General features: G+C 37.2%; 1 protein-coding gene across 5 annotated transcripts in view; it reads right to left on the reverse strand.

Annotated features, from left to right (window-relative positions):
• Positions 1–5,871: 5,871 nt before the first annotated feature.
• Positions 5,872–11,075, reverse strand: part of LOC135207272 (transcription factor hamlet-like) — a 331,554-nt gene continuing 326,350 nt past the window's right edge. For all 5 annotated transcript variants that reach the window (XM_064238932.1, XM_064238931.1, XM_064238929.1 and 2 more), the window contains one exon: positions 5,872–8,408. In XM_064238932.1, coding sequence (XP_064095002.1) covers positions 6,767–8,320 — 1,554 coding nt within the window. In that variant the 5' untranslated portion in view covers positions 8,321–8,408 and the 3' untranslated portion in view covers positions 5,872–6,766. The remainder of the gene's footprint in view (positions 8,409–11,075) is intronic.

Genomic DNA, 11,075 nt, shown 5'->3' on the forward strand with positions numbered 1-11,075 from the left:
GTGCGTGTGTTTGTGAGAGCCCTATTTGTGAGAGAAATTGCCGGTTTCTCTCTCTCTCTCTCTCTCTCTCTCTCTCTCTCTCTCTCTCTCTCTCTCTCTCTCCTTTCCTCTTCTTCCTCGTCCACATTTGCAAATATCCTCTCCATCAACGGTCTACGTAGACGTGTCTGCACAACATTAGCAAATTACGAAGATATTTAATAAGAAGTTCCTCTAATACAGTGCTATTTAACCTGGGTGGACAGTCCACCTTATAGTGGACGAGATTAAGTGAGGGGTGGACAGCTGTCTAGGGGTGGACTACTGGGGGGACGAGATCCTCACCTGCACGTGTCTGTATAATATACAAGAGACTCTCTCTCTTTCTCTCCCTCCTATATTCCTTAAAATACATACTACAAATACATAAGGAGGAAAGTAACTTTGAACTTCTACTTGATGATGTTGTTAAAATGGTTAATCATATCTGTGCACATGCAAAAAATCATAGAATGTTTCGTGAGTTGTGTAAGGATAATGAAGCTAATTTCATAAAACTCCTCCTTCATACTGAAGTACGTTGGCTATCTCGGGGTAAGGTTTTTAACTGAGTGTTTGCATTGAGAGAGCAGCTCTGTGTTTTCTTTACTAAGGAAGCAAACCCCCCATGGCAATTAAATGTCAGGATGTGCTCTGGCTGGCAAAATTGTGTTACATGGCTTCAATCTTCGATCATCTGAACAAGCTAAAAATCAGTCAGCAAGTACAGGGAAAATAAATGCATTTAAACTGAAGGTGAAAAAATCAAAGCAACGTAGAAAAGAGGTTTGTTTGTTTGTTTGTTTGTATGGTGCTTTTACGTTGCATGGAACCAGTGGTTATTCAGCAATGGGACCAACGGCTTTACGTGACTTCCGAACCACGTCGAGAGTGAACTTCTATCACCAGAAATACACATCTCTCACTCCTCAATGGAATGGCCGAGAATCGAACCCGCGACCACCGAGGTGAGAAGCAAACACCAAACCAACCACGCCACTGAGGCGCTTTTCTGATTTTTAATTATTTGACTCATTTATGAGAGAATGTGGCTGGGAACATGGTATGCAGGCAACAGAGCAGACATTGGAGGTACATATGTCACACTTAGATATCAGACACCTTACTTTAATGCAAGAAAACCTTGACTTCTATTTCTCAGACAGTGAGAATGACCAGCTGACCTCCAACATGTGGATACTTAATCTCTTCACAGATGAAGGAACTGATCATTGTGATGCTCTTTTGGAGCTTCGAGCGGATTATTCACTAAAAGCAGTTTTCAAGACATGTAGCCATCCCATGGATTTCTGGGTTACCCTGCTTGATATTCAAGAGTACAAGGATCTACCTGAGCAGGCAATAGCCATATTTGTACAGATGCCAACATCATATTTGTGTGAGCAAGGGTTCTCTAGTTTAGTTTTGGTGAAGACAAAGAAAAGGAATACAATCCTGAACTTGGATCCTCTCATGCGAGTTGCACTTAAAAATTGTCTGACACCTCGATTCAACCTAATAGCAGACAAAGTGCAACAGCAGCCAAGCCACTGATCTCTTTTAAAGGATAACTATTTGTTTTATTTATTGATACCGTGCCAAATATAGCAAACATTGTCTGCAATTTTACTTTAGCGAAGGAAAATGCGTCTAAATGGCATGCTTAATGTTATCTTGTGTATTTTGAGCCTATTAGTTTGAGATGAGGTGTGTAAATATATGGATGAATATGTAAAAGTTGAATAAAAAATAAGAGAAACTGCTTTTTTCTGTTTACATAGTCATAGATATGAGATTTGAAACATAGATTTTAAATAATAGAAACGTGAGATTTCTAATGAGACTTTTTCGGGGTGGGGGGTGGACATCTTCTACTTAATCATTACTGGGGTGGACGACATTAAAAAAGTTTGAAGACCCCTGCATAAGTACCTTATAAGATGCTGCAAGGGATCGATACAATTACATTTGCAGTACATTGCACTTTCGTTTCATGATGACCTGAATATCTTTAAAATGGAAAAAATACTCTAAAAACCCCCTCATACAAACTAGTTTCGTATAAACAAAGAAAGCTTTAATATCTATTAAAGTACAGCAAGAAAAATCTGAATGACACAGCTTAAAAGTCTCTTTGTAATAAGTTCCCGCATTACAAGAAGAAAAATATTAAGCTCCCGATGGAGAAGTAACAAGAGACAAGAGGAGACGGGATGAATTCCCATGTCTCCCGCATAATTAACGATCCAGGCCTTGAGTGTCATTATCATGTACAGATAATATCTAACCGACCTATTAATCTCTTGGAAAAGTGATGCTATTATATCGATACTCATAATTACAGAACTCTCGCGACATGATATCACGTAATATAGGTATTTTCGAAGTTGGCCAAAAATACTCGGGAATTCTGTTGTATTTTTGGATGTTCAGGACCAAGTAAGTTTCCTTTTGAGATCCATTTCCTGTAATTGTTTCTCGTGAAAAATCATGCACCCATCAAGTCGTGTCAATGAATATATTATCTTTATGACTGGTATCGCATGTAAACAATCATGTCCTTGCTTGGTCGAAAATACTGATTAACGTACTAACCATTCTATAGTCCTATTATTCAAAACGCTGACACCTTTTGCACCGTGTTAAATTGTTTTCAAATGTATATATAGTATACACATACGCGCACATATATAGTGCGAGCGCGCGATAATGAAAAATGACCATATACTTAAATCGTTATATTTAGGATATTTCTGTCCCCTTTCCAGACACTGATTTTGTGCTTAACGAAGTGCACTATTTATACAAGGATTATCTAAATCATAAGCAATTATGGGATAAAAGATTCATCAGGTTCCAGCTAAGTCCGAAGATAAGGAGTGTTCATTTTCTTTAGAACAATACTCACTGATATGATTAATTATTTGGTCCCCATGACCCTTGTGACAGATTTGTTATTGGGAGTTTTAATTTATGCAGATCCGGGTATCTCTCCTCTCAAAAAACGTTCTCTGATATATCCCAGTGTACACTAGGGCTAGAACTACTTATATGATCACAAATAACAAAGTTTAAATGCGAGTATCTTACCGATCGTTTATGTTCGATAATTATCTGGAAGAGGGTTCTTCTCTTTTTTTTCCGCCTCTTTGAAAGGTATCATTTCTATGGCAAATTTTTTTAGCATTTTCATTTTCCCGTTTGTGATAGTGACAGCCGATCAGATGGTATTTCGGTAAAGTTTTGTGTTTGTGTATTTCTGTGTGCGTGTCTGTATGTATGTATATAAGAATGTATATATATGTATGTATATATATGCATACATACATATATTTATGTATATATACGAATTCACAAAAACACTTCTTTGGTTGGTTTCTTCATGATGTCGATAAAGCGATCGTTTAACCCTAGAAGCAGGTCCAGTAACATAAAATGAAAAGATCTTGCACGGCACTATCCTCTACTTTGTACTCATGAGGACCGGAAAGCTTTCCACCACTATTTCTGGCCGCCATTCAGTCGTATAACATCCCTGAAGTGGCTTCCTCTGACATTGAACAATGGCTGGATGAGGTGGTTTTAAGTGTTATTGGAGCTAAATTTAGTTCAAAATTTTTGCATGGTCCAAAGCAAAAATCTGTTGCTCCAATGATTTACTGTGTAATTCAATTTCCGCTTTTATGTTATAGTTCTTCTGCAGGTTTTAAACATGTTTCTTTCTTGTCATTTATATTTTCCATTTTGAACTTGTACGATGTACGCTTTCATCTTTTTTACCGTAATTCAATAATCTTCTCGATTGACTTCCATTTTATACTTTATAAATAAAAACACATCCTTGGTGTTATTCTTCACTGGAGGATTCTTTTTCATAACAAGCAAATATAATTTTTATTTCTATTCAATATTTTATTCGCCTGAATAATTTTCAAGTCAAAAATGACACGATTTTATTTTCGAACTTTTATTACTACCGAGTTTGAATGTATCACAGGAAGGAGGTTTCAGATCATACGTTTGTACAACAGCTCCTGAAATCCGAGCCCAGAAGCTAAAGTAACAGAAAATTGTATTCTAACTGAACACCAACGGAGGTTTGGAATGACACAAATGAAAATAAATCTAAACATTTTAATTACATATCTACATTTCTTTGTATAAATATATATTTTTCAGCACAGAATAATATAAAGAACAAGAAACTAATAAATACATTTTAAGGTGAGATCTATTCAGTATGTGTGAATGGGTAACTAGAGGAGTGCTGTTGAAAGAAGCATAAAAAGGAGTAAGGTACACAATAAGCAATGCCTTCTTCAGAGAGGAAGAAATAGCTTTGCGGCATCATTAAATTCATCTAAACGAAAGTATTCTACATTAGTTCTTAATTTAAAATCCCTCGTGTTTTTTGTTCCAGTGCAAATTTTTTTTATTTCCCTATCAGCAATCCCTGTTCTATGGTCTAGTGTAAAGAAAGGTTTACTAGCAACGTGGGTAAGATTTATATCCTTAGTGATATAGAATAGAAATGAAATACAAGTAGGTGAAAATTACAGTTCATTTTTCTCAAACATGAGTCGTTTCCTTGTACTTATTATTGTTGCATTAACATTTGGTGAACAACCCATGGTAAAATACGTCAAAGGAATTTTTAACATTCACAATGCCCCTAGGCTAAATTTGACAGTCATCTTTCACCCACAAAATTCACCGTAAGCTGAGGTAAAAGAAAGGCATAAGTTAAAGAAAAGAAGTAAACTTAAAATAAAAAAATAGAAATATTTATAATTTCTAACATCAAAACAGAAACAGGAATAAGTATGTTAACAATAACATAAGCTTAGAACAAAATAAGAACGTAAATAAATCTTCTGTAAATAAAGTATAGAAAAAATGGAGGCAATTTGCAATATTGTAGACAAATAAAAAAATAAATAATATAAAGTACTATGAAAGAAAAACAAACAGAAGGCCTGACGGAGAGTCGTGGAATGCTGAGTCAGCATCGACACTAAGGACGATTCATTCGTGAACATATCGGTCTTGTTACCACGCTGAATGTCAGCGTTCCCTGTTTAGACTTTTCATTTTTTCCTTTTCTGCTTACTGCTTGGCTTTAAAAGCTTGTGAAACTGATTTTTGGCGCTCCAGCGAGATTCAATTTAATTAAAAATTTAAAAAGATTGCGTAAATGATATAAGAAAACTAGCAGAATAAAAAGGTAATATTTAAGTGATTTCTTCACTTTATACTCGTGAAAACTGGAACTGAAAGAAGAAAACAAAATCAAATCATCTGAAGAAAATTTAAAACGTCATTTTCATCTTTGCAAAGCAACAATCATAAAATCATAAGTTGAAGTTGTAAGCGTCGCGTCCTAGTTGTCGTCAAGGAGAGTCACGTCTGAGGGGAGGGAGGTAGGAGTTCAGGGGTTATGCGTGGGGGGGTGGGGTAGGGGTGGGGGGGATGGATTGGGGTAGAGATTGATTTAAGATTTTGCGGAGTCTGATCACCTGACCCATTCTACCCCCCTTCCCCTCTTCTCCCCACCAAACGATCTGGACTCAACAAAAAGATATTCTACTACGTGACGCTTCATTCCGAAGGTTCCAACTCTCTCTCTCTACATACATACATACATACACACACACACACACACACACACACACACACACATATATATATATATATATATATATATATATATATATATATATACGTATATATACATAAGTATAGATACATACATATTATATATATATATATATATATATATATATATATTTATATATATATATATATATATTTATATATATATATATATATATGCATGTATACATCACATTCTTATTCAAATGACTTTCTCGTTTTTGCATGAAAAACTTTGACGGGAGCATCTGACTGAAATGGGAACCATTAAATGTCCGAAAGACTTTGTTAGTCTGAACACCTCCGTGAGATATGAAAATTTGTGTAACAGGTAAGGTAACATGAAGTAGCAATCCTTTCAACAGATTAACAAAACTAAAGGAAACGTCTTATGGAGAGGTACATACGGGTTACTTATACAGCCTCTTGTACTTTATACAGTCGAAAACAGTCATTTTTCGTTAGTGTTGTTAAACGGGGAGCATTAAGTAGCAAAAATTGTAGTGAAAAAGAATAGATGTTTATCTGATGAAAAAGTGAATGGCACTCTTTCATTAACATATATCTGTTCCCCTGTTTAACTAGCCTCTTTCTTGGTCAATAACGTGAACTTTCAAACTGCAAGTCCTTTTCCGTAGGTGATTACCACCACGGATGACAACCGCGTGGCCTCAGACACTTCCCACGAGTAACAAAGTTAAACAAACGTCAAGCACGACCAGTGTTCTTGAACGAGCACCTTCAAGCGCTTATTGATATTTTCACTGTTAATTATCGAACAATCATTATGTCTATCCAACCGCGGATACATTGAAATCTTTTCAGAGGACTCTAAGTCTTCCTTACTCAATAATATTCTTCCATTCTTGCTTATACTATTCACGTTATGTACATCAACATCAAGATTTCCTTGATCTTAAATATAAAAATATACTGTCTTTTATTTGCACACATGATCACTTTTTTTGGTAACTGATTACTCATTCACCTCCACTCTGCCACCATTTTCACTTTATCAGCGCGTTGTGAATGATCATCAGAGTAGTGACTCGGGTTTTATCGCATTCTGAGCCACGTCACTAATACTGATTCAGCACTACACTTCTAGTATATTTTCTGAACCATTAGTTGCAGAATTGTTTCCAGCAGGTAAAGGAGCGGGAGTAATTGTCACTTCACAGGAGACTCGCCTCGTGTTGTCACCATCATCATCATTTTCCTCTTCATCTTCGTTTTCAACGTCGATATCTTCCTCCTCCTCCTCCTCCTCCTCCTCTTCCTCATCTTCCACCTCTCCTTCCTCCGGCTTCTCTGAGGCAGCAGATGTGTCAGGGGATACTGTGCGGCCGTAGTCCAATGAAGGAAATGAAGAGGCACCGAAAACAGCTGAGAGCGGGCTGAAGTCAGCGGCCGAGACCAACGAAGGTCTAATAGGAGTCAAGGGTGGTGGCAGAGGACTCCGCCAAGTCTCCTGGGCAGGTTTTGGAAGAAGCAACCGCCTGGTGCCACTGTCCAGTATAGTCGGGCCATCATTTTCATGTTTCTTTAAATGGCGGTCAAGGTTGGTCTGTTGGCCGAATGCCCTGTCACAAAGACGACATTTGTAAGGTTTTTCTTTATTATGAATATTGCGCACGTGACGCTGCAGGTTAGATGATATACTGAAGGACCTCTCGCAGAATTTGCACTTGTAGGGTTGTTCCCCAGTATGAGTTCTTAAGTGTCGAGTCAAATTGGCTGATCGAGGAAATACCTTTCCGCAAAATTTACAGCAATATCTTTCCCTGGGCTTTGAATGGTGGCTCAAAGAACCTGGGGTCGGGGAAACCTCCGATAGCCGGTGGTCGCTCAGGGCCTCGTACAGTGCCGGATGTCTGGGAGGGCCAGTGAGGCCCGGGTATGCTCTTATAAATGGATATGAGTATGGGCTGCCAGGTAAGTGCAAAAGTGGATATTGTGGACTCGTCGGGCTCGGTCTTGAAATCAAGGAAGGGTACTGCATTTCCTTACTCATCCGAGCATAGAGCAATGAAGCTGGTGCTAAAGGTCTCGGGTACAAAAGGGGCACTGGTGCCTTGTGTGAAATACTTGAGGGTTCGGTGAAAGAAAAATTAAGGGGACACTCTAACGGTCTTTTTGTGGCCCTTTCTGATGACGTAGGGGATTCAGAACGAGCTGATGACGATGAGGGCGACGGAAGAGGCTGCGAAGGCGACCTCTCCTGGTGAAGAGAAAGGCGAAGAACAGGGGTCATATTTTGGGACATTTGATTTGGACTCGTCACGAGGTTCATATTCTCATCTTCCACCGTTCGACGTTTCTTAAATTCCACTCTCAGGTCAAGTGGCTGTTCAGATTCGGCCGGGTCGAGAGGTCGCGTCGCAGACATCATAGTTAACTGTCTGTTAGATCTCGAGAGGTCAAATGGAAGATCAGAGGCTGTTCTCGGTTCTTCAGAAGCCTCTTCACTCTGACGAAGCTCAGGACAAGACGCAGGCATCTTGGGCGAATTTTGGGGGTCAGGTTGCGAAGAGTGGCGAGTCAGATTCGTAGATTCTTCGTAAGAAGTCACTGGTCTCGAAGGCTTGGCAGGCACGACACGTGCTGCCACGTGCACCAGCGACAGCTCTGAAGGCTGCGAAAGTGACATGATGGTGGCACTCGGCCAGTGGGTGGTGGTGGCCAGGTCGTTCGAACCTCACAAGGGCGAAAGATGACTCTCTCCTTGACGTATACAACTGTAACAAAAGAGAAGACGAATGCTGTTAGCTTTCAATCCAAATTAGGAAATTATCCACATGTACAAAATTGAGAGAGAGAGAGAGAGAGAGAGAGAGAGAGAGAGAGAGAGAGAGAGAGAGAGAGATGATAAGACCTTATGTATCTCGTCTCTCGGTAACTGGTAACATGTTTTCAAATACATAAAAGGTAATACCTGAACTCATAATAAAACTATGGCAATACCTGAAATGATAAAACTAAAGTAGTAATTAATATGAGAGTTAGGTTGAACGGGTACTCTGCAGCAACACACGAAAGGGGAAAGTGTTGTACTGCTGCCTTGATCTTTAAGTTGACCACAGTTACACATTCGCCTCTTGGATTTTCCCAGTCGTTTCTTAACTTCTTTGTAGTACAGGAAGAGAACGTCGCGCAAAATGTGCTTTAATGACTTATTGTGCTCCACGATTTAGACATTTTTCTTATTTCGCACAATGCACAGCATGTTCAATTTTTATTTCTGAAGTATTATTTCCCAGTTTTCTGTATCTGATGCCAACACTTTACATATATCTTCTACTACCTCCACCAATTCCAGAATTAATAATAATAATAATAATAATAATAATAATAATAATAATAATAATAATAATAATAATAATAATAATAATAATGGCCAAACTTTAAACAAGCCCCGTTATTGAGGCAAAATCCGAAAGAGGAGAATATTCTCTCTAGAAAGACCAAATTACATTTGCAGTCCGCGAGAATGACACTCGAACTAATCCAACCCCCGTAACAAAAACATTAAAACAAGTTGAGAAATGACAGGATCTGAAAGAACAATGATGCCGTCCATCATGAGAAAAGATTAACTCAGATATTCTTCATTTGTAGGAGCTATTAAAAGGCAACTCTATTATGTATATATATATATATATATATATATATATATATATATATATATATAGAGAGAGAGAGAGAGAGAGAGAGAGAGAGAGAGAGTTAAATAGCATCATGATCATGATGATACCAACTTTCATTACCGGAAAGATACAACCAACTGATTGGTGGGAATTTTAAATCTGTCCGCTTCCAATTATAATTTCAACGTTATTTATATCATCAAATAATTGAAAACAAAACACACACTGGATATGTCAAAGAGAGTATCGTCCACAGCAAAATATATATCATATATCTCGCACATATGTAGATACATGCATGTACACTATCAAACTTCCAAGATCATTTATAAGTCAGGTTTGACATTTGTTAGTAAGGCTTATGTGGAAGGATTTGTGTGACCGGTATTTTCCACTAATCATTAGTTGTGTAACTTCCGTGAAAATATGTCACATTCGAACTGTGGTACGATTTCACCAGGAAAAAGTCTACTGTTTTTGTAGAAAAAGTTTTGTCTTTTTATTCTCTTTTCTTCATTTTTATTAGCTATTATTAACTGTCCAAATCAGGTGTCTGTCAAATATAGTGCTTGAATCTATATTTACCCATCTGATTACTAAAAAAAATAATTTTTTTCTGCAACACAAGTAAATAACAAACGTTTCGCATTCACTAGTATCTTAATAAAAAAAATCATTTATAGTATTACGTTATGATCATTTATATATTTTCTGGGAAAAAATATATCCTGGGGATTATAATTATTATTCATTATATGTAGGAATCATAACTGCATCAATCTTTTTAAAAGAATAGCTGACTTTGACGAACTCTTAAACGATTTTTCTTGGGCACTTGTCTTGTGTTCTTGACCAATATCCAAAAATGACAAATTACTTTCTTCTCTATGGTCGTTATTGTCATTCAAGGACAGAACTCAATATTTATGTCTTCACTAATATATGTATGTGCATATATGTATATATATATATATATATAATATATATATATATATATATATATATATATATATAGAGAGAGAGAGAGAGGAGAGAGAGAGAGAGAGAGAGAGAGAGAGAGAATTATCTTTCCATAATCTTTCTGCTACATATGTCACGCAATCAACCAAATTATAATGACTGTTTGTGAACCTCACTTTCGTGAAAAATTGAGGGTCGTGTAACCTATTACGCGCATATTAGTGGTTTCTAAACTGAGTGTTATATCCTTGTGATGATATTAAAACTTCAAGGGTAGAATAAAATTAGACCACTGTAACTTTTCGTATCAGGCTCACTGTTCACAGAGGATTAGGTCTTCTGCCTCTACTTCCAATGTGGTGAATCCAGTTAATTTACTTTCAAGGATAACAGACAATTTGTAATGAACTGGACATCAAGGAAAATGTGATAATGCCATTAATCAAATTTAAGATTAATGTAGTGGGGTGACTTATATCCGCTGGAAAGGCAGAAACATGCTTGAATTCGTTTCTACTGCAAGCTCAAGACACAATACAAAGGTAAGGTTGCAGTGTCATGTGTCTGTATCATATGACATAGAAAAATGTAATGGTAATAAGAGGCTGGCAATTAACTGCAGTGCGTTCTTGATAAATGACTCTGCATTCTTATTGTCTTCGACCGATAATTACATCACGTTTTTCAACAATCTATTTAATAAAATTAAGGAAGACTTTTCAACAGTGCCTGAAAACAATAATCTTCAGGAAGAATATTCTCTCTGGCCTATCAAATGAACTTTTTACTCTTTGATGA

Source organism: Macrobrachium nipponense, chromosome 32, assembly GCF_015104395.2.
Source record: "Macrobrachium nipponense isolate FS-2020 chromosome 32, ASM1510439v2, whole genome shotgun sequence".
Taxonomy (NCBI): Eukaryota; Metazoa; Arthropoda; class Malacostraca; order Decapoda; family Palaemonidae; genus Macrobrachium; species Macrobrachium nipponense.